Source organism: Chiloscyllium punctatum, chromosome 14, assembly GCF_047496795.1.
Source record: "Chiloscyllium punctatum isolate Juve2018m chromosome 14, sChiPun1.3, whole genome shotgun sequence".
NCBI classification, from domain to species: domain Eukaryota; kingdom Metazoa; phylum Chordata; class Chondrichthyes; order Orectolobiformes; family Hemiscylliidae; genus Chiloscyllium; species Chiloscyllium punctatum.
Window position 1 is genome coordinate 41,625,685 of NC_092752.1, and position 18,384 is coordinate 41,644,068.

The 18,384-nt window shown below is 40.6% G+C and overlaps 1 protein-coding gene across 6 annotated transcripts in view; it reads right to left on the reverse strand.

Moving 5' to 3' along the window:
• Window positions 1–18,384, reverse strand: part of rapgef2b (Rap guanine nucleotide exchange factor 2b) — a 389,412-nt gene that overhangs the window by 287,052 nt on the left and 83,976 nt on the right. For 5 of the 6 annotated variants that reach the window (XM_072584246.1, XM_072584244.1, XM_072584245.1 and 2 more), the window contains exons 2-3: window positions 10,054–10,124; window positions 166–222 (exon numbers count right to left, since the gene is read on the reverse strand). In XM_072584246.1, the coding sequence (XP_072440347.1) occupies window positions 166–222; window positions 10,054–10,124 (128 nt within the window). Of the gene's footprint in view, window positions 1–165; window positions 223–5,272; window positions 5,294–10,053; window positions 10,125–18,384 lie in introns of those variants that run through there. The other variant, XM_072584247.1, reaches the window with a different exon arrangement.

Genomic DNA, 18,384 nt, shown 5'->3' on the forward strand with positions numbered 1-18,384 from the left:
CTTGCATCCAATCGAACTCTCTTCGACATAAGATTCTACTGATGACAAAGTAGATAGCATAAAGCTTTTTTAACATCTTTATAAGCAAGATTGTCAAATTAAAATACATCAGTTATAAATCCTGCTCACTTACAAACATGCCTGAAAATAAATGGATAGACTTACTAGTACAGAACTTCATTTGCTTCATGTCGTTCATATCTGACAGTTTCACACATTAATCTGAAATATCAAAATATATTTTCAGTCACACTCAAACATTAGCTATCAGAGGACAAAATTTTCAAACGAATTCAATTTCCATTACTTAAAAACCAAAATTATAATTTCCCAACAAGAAAATAATATTTCATTTTGAGTGAAAATGCATGGCAAATTAATCAGCATCTACGAAAAGACCATTTAAATTTTATCTTTGAATGGAAAAAAAGGTCATTTGTTTAAATCAATGAAAAGACAGAAGAGTGAACCTACAGATAAATAAACTGGTGAAATTAATTAGAAAAGCCAAACCAAATAAAAATTATTAATAATATGGACATATTAGAAGAAAAGATTAGAGTGGTGCTGGAAATGCACAGATCAGGTAGCGTCCAAGGAGCAGGAAAACCGATGTTTCAGGCAGGAGCCCTTGATCAGGAACGAGGCTCAGTTCTGATTCCTGATGAAGGGCTCCTGCCCGAAATGTCAATTTTCCTGCTCCTCCGATGCTACCTGAACTGCAGTGCTTTTCCAGCACCACTCTAATCTTGACTCTAATCTCCAGCATCTGCAGTCCTCACTTTTGCCATATTAGAAAAGCCTAGAATTAAAGTTATCACTACTGGAAATAAACAGAAAAAAACCAACAGCATAGACAAGCAACTTCATCTGAGATGATTGGCTAAGTTATACAGTTGTTGCAGTGACTAGATATGAGAAAATGGAGATGGAAGGTAAGATGGGATATTACAGATATTGGAGGGTTTGAGATCTCAGGAGAGGCTGGATAAGCTGGGGCTTTCTTTCCCTGGAGCATAGGAGGTTGAGAGGTGACCTCAAAGGTTTATAAAATCATTAGGGACATAGATAAGGCAAATAGCCAAAGTCTTTTCCCAGGGTAGGGTAGTTCAAAACTAATTGACATAGGTTAAAGGCGAGAGGGGAAAGAATTAAAAGGGCCCTATGGGGCAACTTCTTCGCAGAGGACAGCATATATGGAACGAGCTGCCAGAGGAAGTGGTAGAGGCGAGTACAATTATAACATTAGGTAAGTTTGAAAGAGATATGGGCTAATTACAGGCAAATGGGACAAGTTCAGTTTAGGATACTTGGTCAGCATGGACGAGCTGGGCCAAAGAGTCTGTTTCCATGCTGTACAGCTCGGACTCTATTAGCGTATGTTTAGGATCTGAAATTCAGAGCATGCAGAAGGCAGATTGCTGTGATCAAGTAAGGTAGTGTAAAACCAGATCCCCTCTGTTTAGCCTTCTCAATTGGTAACAACAAAAGTTTTATTGTTTTGCATTAAAAATAGAGTTTGCTATTTTTGTTGTGAATAAAAGTGAATCAATCAACAGGTTTTCACAAGTGAAGAAAAAGAGGAAATTTATTAACTGTCAAATCCAAGGGAAATAATTTTAAAAAAAGGTAACATCAAGCAACAGCTTTTGTGCACTCACTTGGGCCCACAAACATTGGTACTAATAGTGTCCAAGACAAAGATGATTTTTGAGGCACAAGACTTGAATCCAAAGTCAACTTGATCAGCTGGTTTCTTGGACATAGTCAATCGTAGCGAATGAACAGTTGTTGAAAATTCTGTTGGTTTTTTACTTTTCCTTATAGCAGTTCTAGGAGAACTGAATGTCAAATTGTTCAGTCCAGTGGGAAACAAATGGGAGACACGGCAGCTTATCTTCAATTATCTATCAAAATTCTTGGAACATCCTTTAGAAATGTTGGCTCCAGCACATATTTCCAAGAGGATCTTTGATGGATGTATCTATCTGTGATAGCATTGTGTCAATGTTCAGTATTTTGGACTTTTAATGTTTTCCCTACACAGTGGTGGGTTTTGATGAGGGAAAAGCTGGCTGTTGGCTCATAATGGGGACATTCCATTTCTACAAAAAGTGTTTTGCTAGACCTTTAATGTAGGTTGAGGGCGGGGTTAATCATTTTATTTCAGGCAACACGTAAAATTGCTGGAGAAACTCAGCATGTCTGGCCACATCTGTGGAGAAAAAGTAGAGTAAAAGTAGGAAGACTAAAAAGATGGGTACGGACAGAGCCCAGAAAGAGAAAAAGATGGTTAGGCAGAGGGATGGATGATGGCAGGCCAGGGAAGCAGAAAAGCTGATAATGGGGACCATAAGTACTCTTATGTGAAGAACAGGTTTCATATTAGGGCGATACAGTGGCTCAGTGGTTAGCACTGCTGCCTCATAGTGCCAGAGACCCAGGTTGGTTCGATTCCTGCCTCAGGCAACTATCCGTGTGGAGTTTTCACATTCTGCCCATGTCTGCGTGGGTTTCGTCCAGGTGCTCCAGTTTCCTCCCACAATCCAAAGATTTGGGGGTCAGGTGAAGTGGCCATGCTAAATTGCCCATAGTGTTACGAGCATTATTTAGGGGTAAATATAGGATAGGGAATGGGTCTGGGTGGGTCACTCTACGGAGGATCAGTGTGGAATTGTTGGGCCGAAGGGCCTGTTTCCATACTGTAGGGAATCTAATCATTTAAGCTCTTGTTCCAGCAGTAAGAAATCTTATTCCCATGTCAATATAGTTGAAGGTCTCATTGTGAGCATTACATTTCAGTTGGTGAATTTTAAATTCCAGGAGGTGAATTTTAAATTCGAGGTAATTACCCCTCAGCTAACCTTTACAGATGTGGTAATCAGTCCAAGACATTAGACAGTCCTTTGTATATTCATAAAATTTTTATTATGTTCAGATCAAGTGACTTTGGTAGCCATTTTCAAGTGTCTCAGTTCATTTTCAATTTGTTTTCTCTTAATGCCAAATGCAAAAACTCATCAAGTTGATGATATTTTAAAGATTAGAAGCCCATATTATAATATCATCATCACAAGAATAAACTGAGTTCTTCAAAACTTGGATAATTATTCAAATAGGGATGATTTGTAGGACTACAGGATAAAATAATTCTATGATTCTAGTCTAAATATAGGTTAGACAATGGGGTTCCTGAGATTAGAAAGCTGTCAATCTGAAACAAACTTATAAGTTTTCTTTTACAGTGTAAATGCAGAAAGGATGTTTCCCCACTTGTGGAGTCTAGACCATGGGATACAGTCTCTGAATAAAAGGAAAGGCATTTAGGACTGACATGAGGAGGAACTTTCTCACTGGCAGGATGGTGAATCCATAGAATTCTCTATCTCAGATTGCTATTAAGTTCCAGTCGTGGATTGATAGATTTCTAGTAACAAATGACATCAAGGTTTATGTGGACAGTGCACAAACATGGCATTGACATGGTGATCAGCTATGATCTAGAATGGTGGGATAGGATCTAGGAGGTGAACAGCCTGCTTCTGTTCCTATTTTTCAAAGACTCCTGTATCACTGCCTCATGCCCAGTGACGGTCTCTGCAGGTTGACCATGTCGCCTTATTACAAAATGTAGAGGTACATCTTCTGGATAGAATTCATCAGTTTTCAGTGTCAAGAGACCTCCACTGCAGCAGGTCTGTACCAGCAATGTGCTCACCAGATTGAGTCCTCAGGTGCGTGGGAAATCATGTCTCACAAACTTGATTGAGTTTTTTGAAGAGGTAACAAAGAAGATTGATGAGGGCAGAGCGGTAGATGTGATCTATATCGACTTCAGTAAGGCGATCCACAAGGTTCCCCATGGGAGACTGATTAGCAAGGTTAGATCTCATGGAATACAGGGAGAACTAGCCACTTGGATACAGAACTGGCTCAAAGGTAGAAGACAGAGGGTGGTGGTGGGGGGTTGCTTTCAGACTGGAGGTCTGTGACCAATGGAGTGCCACAAGGATCTGTGCTGGGCCCTCTACTTTTTGTCATTTACATAAATGATTTGGATGCGAGCATAAGAGGTACAGTTAGTAAGTTTGCAGATGACACCAAAATTGGAGGTGTAGTGGACAGCAAAAAGGGTTACCTCCGATTACAACAGGATCTGGACCAGACGAGCCAATGGGCTGAGAAGTGGCAGATGGAGTTTAATTCAGATAAATGCGAGGTGCTGCAATTTGGGAAAACAAATCTTAGCAGTAGTTATACACTTAATGGTAGGGTCCTAGGGAATGCTGGTGAACAAAGAGACTATGGAGTGCAGGTTTATAGCTCCTTGAAAGTGGAGTCGCAGGTAGATAGGATAATGAAGGCGTTTGGTATGCTTTCCTTTACTGGTCAGAGTATGGAGTACAGGGGTTGGGAGGTCATGTTGCGGCTGTACAGGACATTGGTTAGGCCACTGTTGGAATACTGTGTGCAATTCTGGACTCCTTCCTATCGGAAAAATGTTATGAAACTTGAAAGGGTTCAGAAAAGATTTACAAGGATGTTGCCAGGGTTGGAGGATTTGAGCTACAGGGAGAGGCTGAACAGGCTGGGGCGGTTTTCCCTGGAGTGTCGGAGGCTGAGGGGTGACCTGATAGAGGTTTACAAAATTATAAGGGGCATGGATAGGATAAATAGACAAAGTCTTTTCCCTGGGGTGGGAGGAGTCCAGAACTAGAGGTCATAGCTTTAGGGCGAGAGGGGAAAGATATAAAAGAGACCTAAGGGGCAACTTTTTCACGCAGAGGGTGGTACATGTATGGAATGAGCTGCCAGAGGATGTGGTGGAGGCTGGTACAATTGCAACATTTAAGAGGCATTTGGATGGGTATATGAATAGGAAGGGTTTGGAGGGATATGGGCAGGTGCTGGCAGGTGGGACTAGATTGGGTTGGGATACCTGGTTGGCATGGACTGGATGGACCGAAGGGTCTGTTTCCATGCTGTACAACTCTATGACTCAATCCCCTTTATGGTGTTGGAGGATGTAGGTGAACATTATGATATTGTATTCACTGAAGCTTCAGAAACATCATCCTAAAAGATGCACTGGTGAGGAAGCCTGCAGCCTCTTGTCTCACTGTGTGATATGCACCTACTACCTGTAGAAGAAAACAATTCATTGAATATGCATATTTCTACATAAGGGTTTGTGAGAGATTGTATACTGTTCTTCTGAAATGTGTAGACATTGCGATCTCTCAATCGGTGCAGGACCAGTCACAATCCTCACCAGACAGATGTCTGTTGCTTGTAGGGGTGAGGATTTGGATATCTGACATGCCTCCACCTGTCTAAAATCCCTCCCTCCAACTGTGGGTGAGCTTGTCCTGCAATGTCAGACAGAATGAATGACTGTGATGAGAACAGTACATGTATACTTTGAGCCTTCACAGCCATGCATTATTGTGAGCCCTTTCCAGTGAGCATTTATGACATGCAATGCCAGGAAAGTTTTAGAATACTGACAGTACAAGTTGGCTGAAAATGTGTTGCTGGAAAAGCGCAGCAGGTCAGGCAGCATCCAAGGAACAGGAGAATCGACGTTTCTGGCATAAGCCCTTCTTCAGGAAACGTCGATTCTCCTGTTCCTTGGATGCTGCCTGACCTGCTGCGCTTTTCCAGCAACACATTTTCAGCTCTGATCTCCAACATTTGCAGTCCTCACTTTCTCCCAGTACAAGTTGGCTGTCAACTATTTAGTGCACATCAAGATGTGTGATGCTGAGGTTTGCAGGCCTTTGTAACAATGTCTATACAGAAGCACAACTGGACTGTGATAATTTTATGAATGTAAGATACAGCACTTATCCTTGCAAAATGCAAGAGATTGTTCATCTTTGACCTGCTGTAGATCTGGTTACTTTTGTAGAAGATAGTAGACCTGATGTGTGCCTCAACATTTCTCCAGGCCATCTAGATCTGACAGAGGGTTTCCTCATGCCATGCCTGGGGAAGGGACCTCTTTACTTTGCTGGACAGACTGCAGGGTTGTTTAGGATATCTCACTGAACTTGGGGCCAGTTTTGTTTGTTCTGTGACAGCTCCAACTAGGGCAGAGATGAACATATGAAATAACAGAATAAAGCAGGAGTTAATAAGGACATGAAATAAAGGCAATTAATCATGGCTTTACTCATGCATACAGGGATAATCAGATTGGCAGAGGTAGCCACGAAGAAGAATTTATAGAGTATATGGGACTGTTTTCTAGATTGTGGTTGTGGATCCAACCAGGGATCAGGCTATTTTGGATCCAGTGACGTGCAATGAGGCAGGTTTGATACATGACATCAGAGTAAAGAATACCTAAGGAAACAGTGACCATAACATGGTAGAAGTTAGCATTCAGTTTGAGGTGGAGGAATTTGGGCAAAAAACAATATGCTAGCTTAAATAAAGGGCAATTACAAAGGAATGAGGGTTGAACTTATTGGAGTGGACTGGGAAAGTTTAGCAGTAAAGAGGTACAATGATTCACAACAAAAATCTATTCCAGTGAGGAAGCAAGATTCTAGGAAGGAGCCAACCATGATTAACAGGGAGGTTAATGACAGCATCAAATTGAACAAAAGAAACATACGACGTGGCAAAAATTTGTGGTAAGCCAGGATTGCAAAAGGTTTAAAAACCAACAAAAGATAGTCAAAAAAAGTAAATACATACAGAAATGATAAACTTTGAGGGTAAATCTGCAAGTAATGCAAGTAATATCAAGACAGACATCAAGAGCTTACTAAATATATGAAAAGAAAAGCCAAAGTAACTGTTGAGAATGAGGCTGGAGAAGTAATAAAGAGGAACCAGGAAATAGTGCAGGAGTTGAATAAATACTTTGCATCAGTCTTCATGTTAGAAGACACAAAAAGCATTCCAAAAGTATTACACAATCAAGGGGCAAAGGGAGGAAAGGAAATAAATACAATAATATTACTAGAGAAAATGTCCTAGGGAAACTAATGGGGCTGAAGATCAATATTTTCCTTATCTGAAAGCTGCATTCTAGGATATTAAAGGAAGTAGTTAGAAATTGTGGATTTTAAAAAATTCATTTGTCGGATGTGAGCATCGCTGGCTAACGAGCCAACATTTACTGCCCGTCCCTAGTTGCCCTTATGATGGTGCTAAGCTGCCTTCTGAACTGCCACAGTCCACCTGCTATGGGTTGACCTACAATGCCATTATGGAGACTATTCCAAGATTTTGACCCAGTGACAGTGAAGGAGCAGCAATACATTTCAAGGTCTGAAATGCGAGCAGCTTGTAGGGGAATTTGAAAGTGGTGGTGTTCCCATGTGTCTGCTGCCCTTGTTCTTCTAGATTGAAGTAGTCATGGGTGAGGAAAGTGCTGTCTGAGGATCTTTGGTGAATTTCCGCAGTGCATATTGTAGATGGTACACACTGCTGTTACGGAGTGTCAGTAGTAGAGGGATTGGATGCAGTGCAAATGAAGCAGGCTGCTTTGTCCTGGATGGTGTCAAGCTTCTTGAGTGTTTTTAGAGCTGCATCCATCCAGACAAGTGGGGTTATTCATTCACAGTCCTGGTTTCTGCCTTGTAGATGGTAGGCAGGCTTTAGGGAGTCAGGAGGTGAATTACTTGTCACAGTATTTCTAGCCTCTGACCTGCTCTTGTAGCCACTATGTTTACATGGCCAGTCCAATGATTGTCTGGTCAATGATAACCCCCAAGATGTTCATAGTGGGGGATTCAATGATGGTAACTCCTTGAATGTCAAGGGGTGGTGGTTAGAATGTCTCTTACTGGTAATGGTCATAACTTGGCATTTGCATGGTGAGAATTTTACTTGCCACTTGTGCACTGGCAACAATTTTTCAAGAACCTTTAAAGTTTCAGAGGATTGCATAACTGCCAACATAACACATTTACTTAAAAAGGAAGGACTAAATTAAAAGTAACTATAAGCCAGTTAGCTGAGCATCTGTTATTGGGAAAATGTTGGAGTCTGTTGTAAAGGATGTAATAGCAAAGCAGTTAGAAATACATAATATGACCAACAAGAGTCAGCATGGCTTCATCAAGGGGAAAATCATACCTGACGAATTTATAAGAATGCTTTAAAGAGGTAACAAGTAGGATACATAAAGGGGAAGCAATGGATATAATATACTTGGATTTTAAGAAGGCAGTTGATAAGTTTCAACATGTTAGGCTACTTAGTAAGAGACAACCCTTTGGTGCTGGAGGTACTATATTGACATGGATAGAGAATTGACTAATTAATTTTTAATCCTTTAAGTCCCTACTTGAATGTCGCTTTAGGCCATGATTCTGCAGTTATTTAACTCATCTGGCCTTTCAGTCTTTGTCCTCATCCAGATGGTAGCAAGGATGTCATGCCTACTGCACAAAGACATTGGCTCCTCCAAAGCTAAATTCTCCATCCCCATACCTGCCTCATTTGCAATCATATGCTCCTGTCCTTGACCACGGACCACATCTGATGTAATTTAATTGAAGGATATGACTGTATCCTGAAGCACTGCGCAGGTAAATCTCCCTCCCTAGTGCACCACAGTATCTGGAGCTTGGACTCCAGTTCACAAATTCTGAGCCAAGGTTCGTTAAATTGCCATATTGTTGCACTTTGCACATCACCTGTCCAGCCATCTCCAATATCTTGAATTAATTAATTAATTTGAACTTTAAAAGTAATTTTTAAAAGGTCCTAACTTCACTCTTAATTGCAATGACATATCTTGATTTAAACCACTTGACCAATCAGAAGATTTGCAAAAGAAAGACCCGATCATCTACTCAATTTCTTGCGACTTCTCACATCATCTCCGACAGGCACGTGCAAGTTAAAAGGGATCGTTTGTTGCCAAATTTGTAACTCCCACTGCCACTACTCTTCTCAAACAGATCTATCCCTCTTTAATGAAGCTGCTTCAAGCACAGTCATCTCTCTCAGTCTTTTAGGTGCTGATGATTGTTTCCAAGTCTTTATCTCTCCCATCTTTTCTCTTTATTTCAGATCAAATGCATCTTCACCCCGACTTTCTTAATTTCCCTGTGCAGGCTTTTCACTATTTTAGTTACTTATTTGACTGTTGTTTTTAGCTTGAATTATTCATTTTCACAAGGGTGATCATTATGGAGTCAACTTGGTCAGTAGCAGAACTTTGCTTCTCAGTCAGAAAACTGGATTCAAGCTCCACTTCAAGATTTGGTAAATAAATCCAGCCGACTCTTCAGAGCCACATAGGAGGTGTCTTACACTGTAGGGGTGCCACCATATGGACAAGGTGCTCAAATCATTTCAAGAGGCACATTCCTGAAGGTCAGAGATTTTCCACCCTGTTCTGGCCTACGTTCAACACTCAACTAACATCAACAATAAAATAAGCCATTCATCTTATTGATATGTTTAATTTTGAGTACAATGAATCCAATGAAAACTGAGCTTCAACCATACTTCTCTGTGACAAAACCCCATATCTCTACGAAGCTCCAACACAAATGGACTTTATTAATCAAGAAAGAGATATTTGAACTTAGTATCAGAAGTACGATAAAATAGATGAGATTTCATCCAAAATATTTTGAGGAATAAGAACTTGGAACTTGTTTTTTGCATTGCTATGCTATTAGCAGAACAATACCTATTGGTACATTCATTCCACACGACATGTATCACCTTTTACATATTTCAAGTTAAAACCTGTCTTTGAATAAATTTCGGCTCTCAAAAGCTGACTCAGTTCAAACAATAATCAATGACAAATTTACAAACAAGTAAATACATTTTGAAAACTGAATTTTTATACTGAGACATTACTAAATCAGGAACCACACACAAAATGTTAAAAGCATGTAAAAATGAATTGGTTTGCAAAGAATAACATCTTGTTAATGTTCAAATATTGTATAATTATCTTTAAAAGATCACTGATTTGTATTTATAAAAAAAATTAGTAAAAACATGTAAAAACCACATTAAAATGGTTGAAATAGTTTCATACTCAACATTCTCTAATAGGTTCACTCTTACCTCAACTGGTGTTCCCTCAAGTTGGACAAGGCCTCCATTCCATGAAGATAAGAATAAACAATTTCCAAATCCTGCAAAATCAGTTAAAAATTATCAATCAACCATTATCTTGTCAAAATTCAGTTTCAGTTAATGACATAAATGATCATGTCTTTGTCAAACATTTCACTTAAAGTCTTGCAATTAAAGGCTCATTTCAAAAAATATATGGCAAACGGGAGATGACATTTGGCAAAGGTGAGAACTGCAGATGCTGGAAATCACAGTCTACATTAGAGTGGTGCTGGAAAAGCACAGCAGGTCAGGCAGCATTCGAAGAGTAGGAGTTGACATTTGGTCATGTTGGGGTGCCTGCATGCCTAAATTTCAATCATTTCATTCAGTATCCCAATATTACATAGAATCCCTTGCAGTGCATTCGGCTCATCAAGTCTACACTGACCCTTCCAGCCAGAACATGCCTACCCTCATCCCATAACCCTCCATTTACTATGTCTAAAACATCTCTGGACAAAATGGAACACATCCCTGGACAGAATGGAGCAACTTAGCTTGGCCAACCCACTTAGTGTGTACATTTTCGATCTATGGGAGGAAACAAGAGACCCAATGAAAACCTACGTAAACATGGGAAGAGCATGCAAACGCCACATAAATAGTCACAGAAGGCTGGAATTAAACCCTGTTCACTGATTAAATGGCTTCACATTTGTTAAACTGACCTTACAAGCTGAAAGCAACCTCATTTTGTTAAATGGCCCTACATAATGAATGCTTTTCCACTTTGTTAACCCATTACCCTTGCCTTCAGCACCTCATTGTTAACTGCAAGTTCTTATCTGACCAGAGTCATGCTCAGCGGAATCTCATTTCACAAAACTTAGAACTTAACTCTTTCCCTGCCTGCTTATACTCATTCCCTCCTTTTATCATTTCATGATAACCAATGACACTACCAGCTTTCATAAGACTGTGACAGCCAGTATTTAAACAAGTTATTGACACACAGCATACAATGATTATAATAAAAATTAATAATCCATTACAGTAAATAGAATTTGAAGAATCCTGTCATGTGGAAAAAATTCACCAGTAAAGTTCTTAAATCCACAATCCTTTGTGACCACTCCAAGTCAAGTGGAAATGAGCCACTTCTCCAAAATCTCCTTCAGTAAAGTCCAACCTGAGAACAAAATTCAGTCTGTCCTTGCTCACCACTCAACGGAGAAATCTGATTTCTTGGATAAGGGCAGTGAAATGCTTCACAAAACTGGCGAGACTTCCATCCTTGCAGAGATGTTTCAGATGGAGGGTACCAGTGCATCTGAGCATGCAGTGCAGCAGCTGGACCTGCAGGCCAGGCAAACGCAGCATTCTTTGCTGTCTCTGCTCCCGTTCTGCTGTTAAAGGTAACAAAGCCAACTGGGTATTGTGATGTTAGTTTATCAGTGAACCTTCATATCCCTTAAACGATTGAAAGAGAAGGTGAAGCTCACATGGTTTAATGTCCATAGGAATGCCACTGACAAAAAGCATACCAAACTCCTCTTCACTGTTGCTAGCTTCTTCATTCTTGGTGCTCATGATGGGGAGCTGATTAAATCTGTTTGATCACGTTGTGGAGGGGTGGGTGGTGGTCCAAAGATGTGCTTTACCTGTGAATGGAGAATCTCTGAAGACGATGTTATCTGCTGAATCTATCTTTGCATTTCCTCTCTCATTCCTTCCTTTCCAAAAGTGGTTATCAGCATGAAGACATCCACACATTTAACTACACTAAATTATGTCTGCCTATTGCAACATTCTTTAAATTCTTTAAGTCAGTTATTCTGTTCACTACTTATGACAGTATCAAATTTTATACAATCCATAAACTTCTAAATTGTATTGTCTAAACAATTCAGCCAATTATACACAACAATCAATGGCCCTAAAATCAAACCCTCGGGTACCCCATTCAGCTAAGTGGGAAGGCACATTTTAATATTATCAGATAGTATCAAAAATTATTTTCCTTTCACAAATTGATACTTGGCTAATGTGAAAGCGGTCAGGAAAAGTATCTCAAAAGTCTGGAACAGCAAGAAAACAACAAAATGCTTCCAGTGTTTTAGCAACTGAAGAGACAGTTTCAGTTCAGATTTAAATCTCAAAATATTCATGGGAAACAAATGCTGAATATTTTAAAATATGTTTTCCAACTGAAATTTCCCAAATAAAACAGTCAAAATTGCAATGGTAATTTTGGTAGAGATCAATTTTTTTTTGAATTTGCGGTATGAAGGGGGCCAATAAGTCTTAACAATAATGAACAGAATTTAAGCAGTGCAGCCTCAAGTTCTGATATTGTCTCGAAAATCTTAATGTAACATCAGATGCACTCTTCTGTTTGTGAACACTCTGCATTAAAAACACAGCAACAAAGATATTTTAATACAATATTGCCACCTGGCTAAAGCATGACCACTGACCCAACTGTTTTCTTTTAAAAACAGGCATTGTAAAATTTGAAACAAACCAGGGGTTCAAAGCACTCAATTTGTTTTAAGCTTACAAGTTCAATAATTTTAAAAAGGACATAATGTTGTACAATTTCAATGTAAAAACAAACTCTGTGCCATTACATAGCTCACAAAATATATTGAATTGAGATCCTGTTTCAAACAAGGGAAAACAGTTACTTAAAATGATTTTCCAAACCATTATTTTAACAAACCAAAATTTTTAAACATCAAACACTCTCAGCATGGCACAATTTATACTGAAACTTTCCCTTTTCAACCCAAGTATTAGTACAGCCTTAATTTCAGCGTTTTCTCTTTTTGTTTTGCATCCTCTCACTGTAATTATACTTCTAAAAGAGAAAGCCCTCACAGCAGAGCACATGGCGCCGTAAACCAAGCCACACTCTTCCCCCAGTCAAAAGACTCAAAGAGCCTCAAATTTCGACACTAGGGGAGTTTAGCCCTTCTCACTTTGCGCCTCACCAGGGTTCGAACCCCCCTTAAATGAAGAGAGGCCAAACCCCAATAAAACACAGAGAGCTCAAACCTCGCTAAAACATAGAAAGCTCAAACCTCAGCACAGTGTGGAGGACTTGAACCTCAAATCAACCCACCCAGTAGACTTGAACCTCAGCACCACACAGAGGACTCTAACTTCAAGCAAACCCACCCGAGGGGATTTGAACCACAATATCATGCAGAGGACTCAAACCTCAATCAAGCGCACCTCCCCCCAATGCAGTGCAAAGGACTCTAATCTCTGACTGCCAACACACTCGTGAAACCGTGTCTCCCAACTGAACTAATTACCATTCGGGGAATCCGGAGATCAGAGAGCGATTGAATGAGGGCACACAAGAATATCGAAAGGGACCAAAATTTAACATCTTCACTTGTGAGCCCATCTGTCTCGAGACAACAATTTTTCAGGCGGACGCTGACACTGTCCGATTGTAACTATCTGTTTGGATCCTGCTGACTACGCCAATATTGCATCCCATTTCCCTCCGTTAGTCGAAGCAAAACGCTCAGAGACAATAGTTTTACCTCCTTCACATTTATACCAAGGGAGAGGGAACAATCGCCCATGTGCACAGAGACATGAGTTCATGGTCTTCTCTGGAAAAGCAGTCATTTTACAGGGAGAAGCATCCAGATAAGGCAACATACATATTAACTGGGTGACTGTTACCATCAGCGAACATCAACAGTAAAGATTAAGCCATATACTGTGACACAATGAATAACTGGTGTCACATAATGAATACTTTTCACCTTGTTAAACGGACCTTACATACTGAAAGCAACCTCATTTCGTTAAATGCCATACATCATGAATGTTTTTCCATGTTGTTCTTATGAGTCATGCTCAGCTGAACCTCTTGTTTCACAAAACTCAGAAGTTAACACTTTCCCTGCCTACTTATACCTTTTCAACATGGTGATGGAGGCATGTACTCTTTCAACGTTTTAGTGGTACCTGGACAGGCACTTAAAATGTCAGGCCATAGTAGACTATGGACCAAGGGCAGGTAAATGGGATTATAGTATAGTTTGGTTGTGGATTTAAGTTTGCTCGCTGAGCTGGAAGGTTCGTTTTCAGACATTTCATCTCCATATGAGGTAACATCATCAGTAAGCCTCTGGTGAAGCACTGGCAGTGTGGCCCATTGTTATTTGGGTGTTTAGGTGTCCTTGGGTTGGTGATGTCATTTCCCGTTCTTTTCCTCTGGAGGTGGTAAATGGGATCCAGATCAATGTGTTTGTTGATAGAGTTTAAGTTGGAATGCCATGCTTCTAGGAATTCTTGCGTGTGTTTCTTTTGGCTTGTCCTAGGATGGATGTATGGTCCCAGTCAAAGTGGTGTCCTTCCTTATCTATATGTAGAGATACTAGCGAGAGTGGGTCATGGATTTTTGTGTCTAGTTGATGCCCATATATCCTGGTAGCTAGTTTTCTGCCCATTTGTCCAATTTAGTGTTTGTTACAGTTCTTGCAACTGTAAATGCCATTAGTCTTGCTTGTTGTCTGTATAGGGTCTTTCATGTTCATTAGCTGCTGTTTTAGTGTGTTGGTGGGTTTGTGGGCTACCATGATGCCAAGCGGTCTGAGTAGTCTGGCGCTCATTTCCGTGATGTTTGATGTAGGGCAGAGTGGTTAGGTTTTCTGGACATGTTTTGCGTGCTTGTTTGGGTTTGTTGCTGAGAAATCGGCAGACTGTGTTCATTGGGTACCTGTTCTTTTTGAACATGCTGTATAGGTGATTTTCCTCTGCGCTTCGTAGATCCTCTGAGTTGCAGTGTGTGATAGTTCATTGAAATAATGTTCTAATGCAGCTTTGTTTGTGGGTGTTGGGATGATTGCTTCTGCAGTTCAGTATTTGGTCCATATGTGTTATTTTCCTGTAGACGCTGGTTTGAAGTTGCCCATTGGCTGCTCGCTGTACTGTGACATTTCGGAATGGCAGTTTTCGGTTGTTTTCTTCCTCTTTTGTGAAGTTTATGCCAGTAAGGGTATTATTGATGGTCTTGAAGGTTTCCTCTAATTTGTTTTGTTTGATGCCAGTGATGGGCAAGTTGTTGGAAGAAATCCTGAGGGACAGGATGTCCATATATTTGGGAAGGCAAGGACTGATTAGGGATAGTCAACATGGCTTTGTGCATGGGAAATCATGTCTCACAAACTTGATTTGAGTTTTTTGAAGAGGTAATAAAGAGGATTAATGAGGGCAGAGCGGTAGATGTGATCTATATGGATTTCAGTAAGGCATTCGACAAGGTTCCCCATGGGAGACTAGTTAGCAAGGTTAGATCACATTGAGTACAGGGAAAACTAGCTATTTGGATACAAAATTGGCTCAAAGGTAGAAGACAGAGGGTGGTGGTGGAGGGTTGTTTTTGAGACTGGAGGCCTGCGACCAGTGGAGTGCTACAACGATCAGTGCTGGGTCTTCTACTTTTCATCATTCATATAAATGATTTGGAGGTGAGTACAAAAGGTATAGTTAGTAAATTTGCAGATGACACCAAAATTGAAGGTGTAGTGGACAGCGAAGGTTACATCATGTTTCAATGGGATCTTGACCAGATGGGCAAGTGGGCGGAGAAGTGGCAGATGGAGTTTAATTTAGATAAATGTGAGGTGCTGCATTTTGGAAAAGCAAATCTTAGCAGGACTTATACACGTAATGGTAAGGTCCTGGGGAGTGTTGCTGAACAAAGAGACCTTGGAGTGCATATCATTGCTCCTTGAAAGTAGAGTCACAGGGAGATTGGATAGTGAAGAAGGCATTTGGCATGCATTCTTTTATTGGTCAGAGCATTGAGTACAGGAGTTGGGAGGTCACGTTGCAGCTGTACAAGTCATTGGTTAGGCCACTGTTGGAATTCTGGTCTCCTTCCTATTGGAAGAATGTTGTGAAACTTGAAAGAGTTCAGAAAAAAATTACAAGGATGTTGTCAGGGTTGGAGGATTTAAGCTATAGGGAGAAGTTGAATAGGCTAGAGCTGTTTTCCCTTGAGCGTCAGAGGCTAAAGGATGACCTTATAGAAGGTTACAAAGTCATGAGGGGCATGGATAGGATAAATAGACAAAGTTTTTTCCCTGGGGTCAGGGAATCCAGAACCAGAGGGCATAGGTTTAGGGTGAGAGGGGAAAGATATAAAAAGAGACCTAAGGGGCAACTTTTTCACACAGAGGGTGGTACGTCTATGGAATGAGCTGCCAAAGGAAGTGGTGGAGGCTAGTACAATTGCAACATTTAAAAGGCATCTGGATGGTGAGATGAATAGGAAGGGTTTGGAGGGATATGGGCCAGGTGTTGGCAAGTGGGACTAGATTGGGTTGGGATATCTGGTCAGCATGGACAAGTTGGACTGAATGTTTCCGTGCTGTACACCTCTATGACTCTATCACTCTAGTGATGACAAAGGTGTCATCCACATAGCAGACCCAAAGTTTTGGTTAGATGGTTGGCAGAGCTGTTTGTTCAAGTCTCTGCATTACTGCCACTGCTCAGAACCCGGATATTGGAGTTCCCATTGGTTTGTCTGTAGGCTTTGTTATTTAAAGTGAAATGCGTGGTAAGGCATAGGTCCACTAGCTTAACAATGTTGTCCTTGTCGACGAAGTTGGTGGTGTTTGGTGCATGTGTCGTTGGTTCTTCTAATAGTGTAGTCAGTGTTTCTCTGGCCAGGTTGATGTTGATGGATGTGAACAGGGCAGTTCCATCAAAGGAGACCACTATTTCATCCTCTTCTATCTTGGTATATTTAATGGTATTCAGGAATTCTTGGGTCAAATAAACAGAGTGGCATGAGTCTTCTACTAAGTCTTTAAGTCTTTGGTGTAGTTCTTTGGCTAACCTGTACATTGGTGTTCCAGGTAGCAAGACTATGGGTCTGAGGAGGCTCCCTGGTTTGTGAATTTTGGTATCTGTAGAAGTTGTTGGATCCATCTAGTTTCATTTTGTGGAAGCCTGACTTGTTTAATTCTCCAGATTTCTGAAGTGTTTTGCGTGAGGCAGTGATTTGGTTCTCTAGTTGTGGGATCGGGTCAATCGCCACCTGTTGGCAAGCGTCAGTATCTGCAAGCAGTGCTTTTGTTTTCTCAATGTAGACAGTTCGGTTTAAAAGGATTGTCAAGCTTCCTTTGTCTGCAGGTAGGATAATGATGTTTTTATCTTTTTTGAGACTTTCTAGTGCTTTCCTTTCTTGGGTACTGAGTGAGTTTCCTTCTTTTTTCCTGCTTAATGTTGGTGTCTGCTGGTTTGCTGGGTTTCTTCTGTCAGCTCATTGTCTTTCAGTATGGTTTCTAATGCTGTAAAGAAATCTTTCTTGCCCACATCCCGGAAGTTGTACTTTAATCCTCTTACTTTAAGATGGCTTTTTCAGTGTTTGTTAAGGGTCGGTCTGATAAGATTTTTATCCATGCTTCCATGTTGTCTCTGTTGCTATTTTGTGAGAGTTTGTCTAGTTTTGTTCTGCACGTCTCATTTTTTCATTTTCTGTTTGTCGCTGTCTAATCTCTATGGCCCATTGCACTGTGTCTGTCCATTCATGAAAGATACAGAGTGTAGGGAAATAGATGGTGACATCTTGGAAAATGGCCATATTACAGAGGTAGTGGTGCTGGATGTCTTAAAACGTGTAAAGGTGAGTAAATCCCCAGGATCTGATCAGATGCATGCTAGATCTCTCTGGGAAGCTCGAAAGGTGATTGCTGAACCCCTTGCTAAGATATTTGGATCATTGACAGTCAACCATGAGGTGCTGGAAGACTGAACGTTAGCTTATGTGATGCGACTATTTAAGATCAGTGAGCCTGAAATCAATGGTGGGCAAGTTGTTGGAGGGAATCCTGAGAGACAGGATTTGCATGTATTTGGATAGGCAAGGACTGATTAGGGATAGTGAACATTGCGCTGTGCATGGGAAATCATCTCTCACTAACTTGATTGAGTTTATTGAAGAAGTAACAATGAGGACAGATGAGGGCAGAGTGGTGGACATGACCTGTATGGACTTCAGTAAAGCGTTCAACAAGATTCCTCATGGTAGACTAGTTAGTAAAGTTAGATTATATGGAATATAGGGAGAACTAGCTTTTGGATACAGAACTGGCTCGAAGGTAGAAGACAGGGTGGCTGTGGAGGGTTGCTTTTCAGACTGGAGGCCTGTGACCAGAAGTGTGCCACAAGGATCAGTGCTGGTTCCACTGCTTTTCGTCATTCGTATAAATGATTTGGATATAAATGTAGGAGGTATGGCTGGTAAATTTGTAGATGACACCAAAATTGGAGGTGCAGTGGACAGCGAAGTTGGTTACT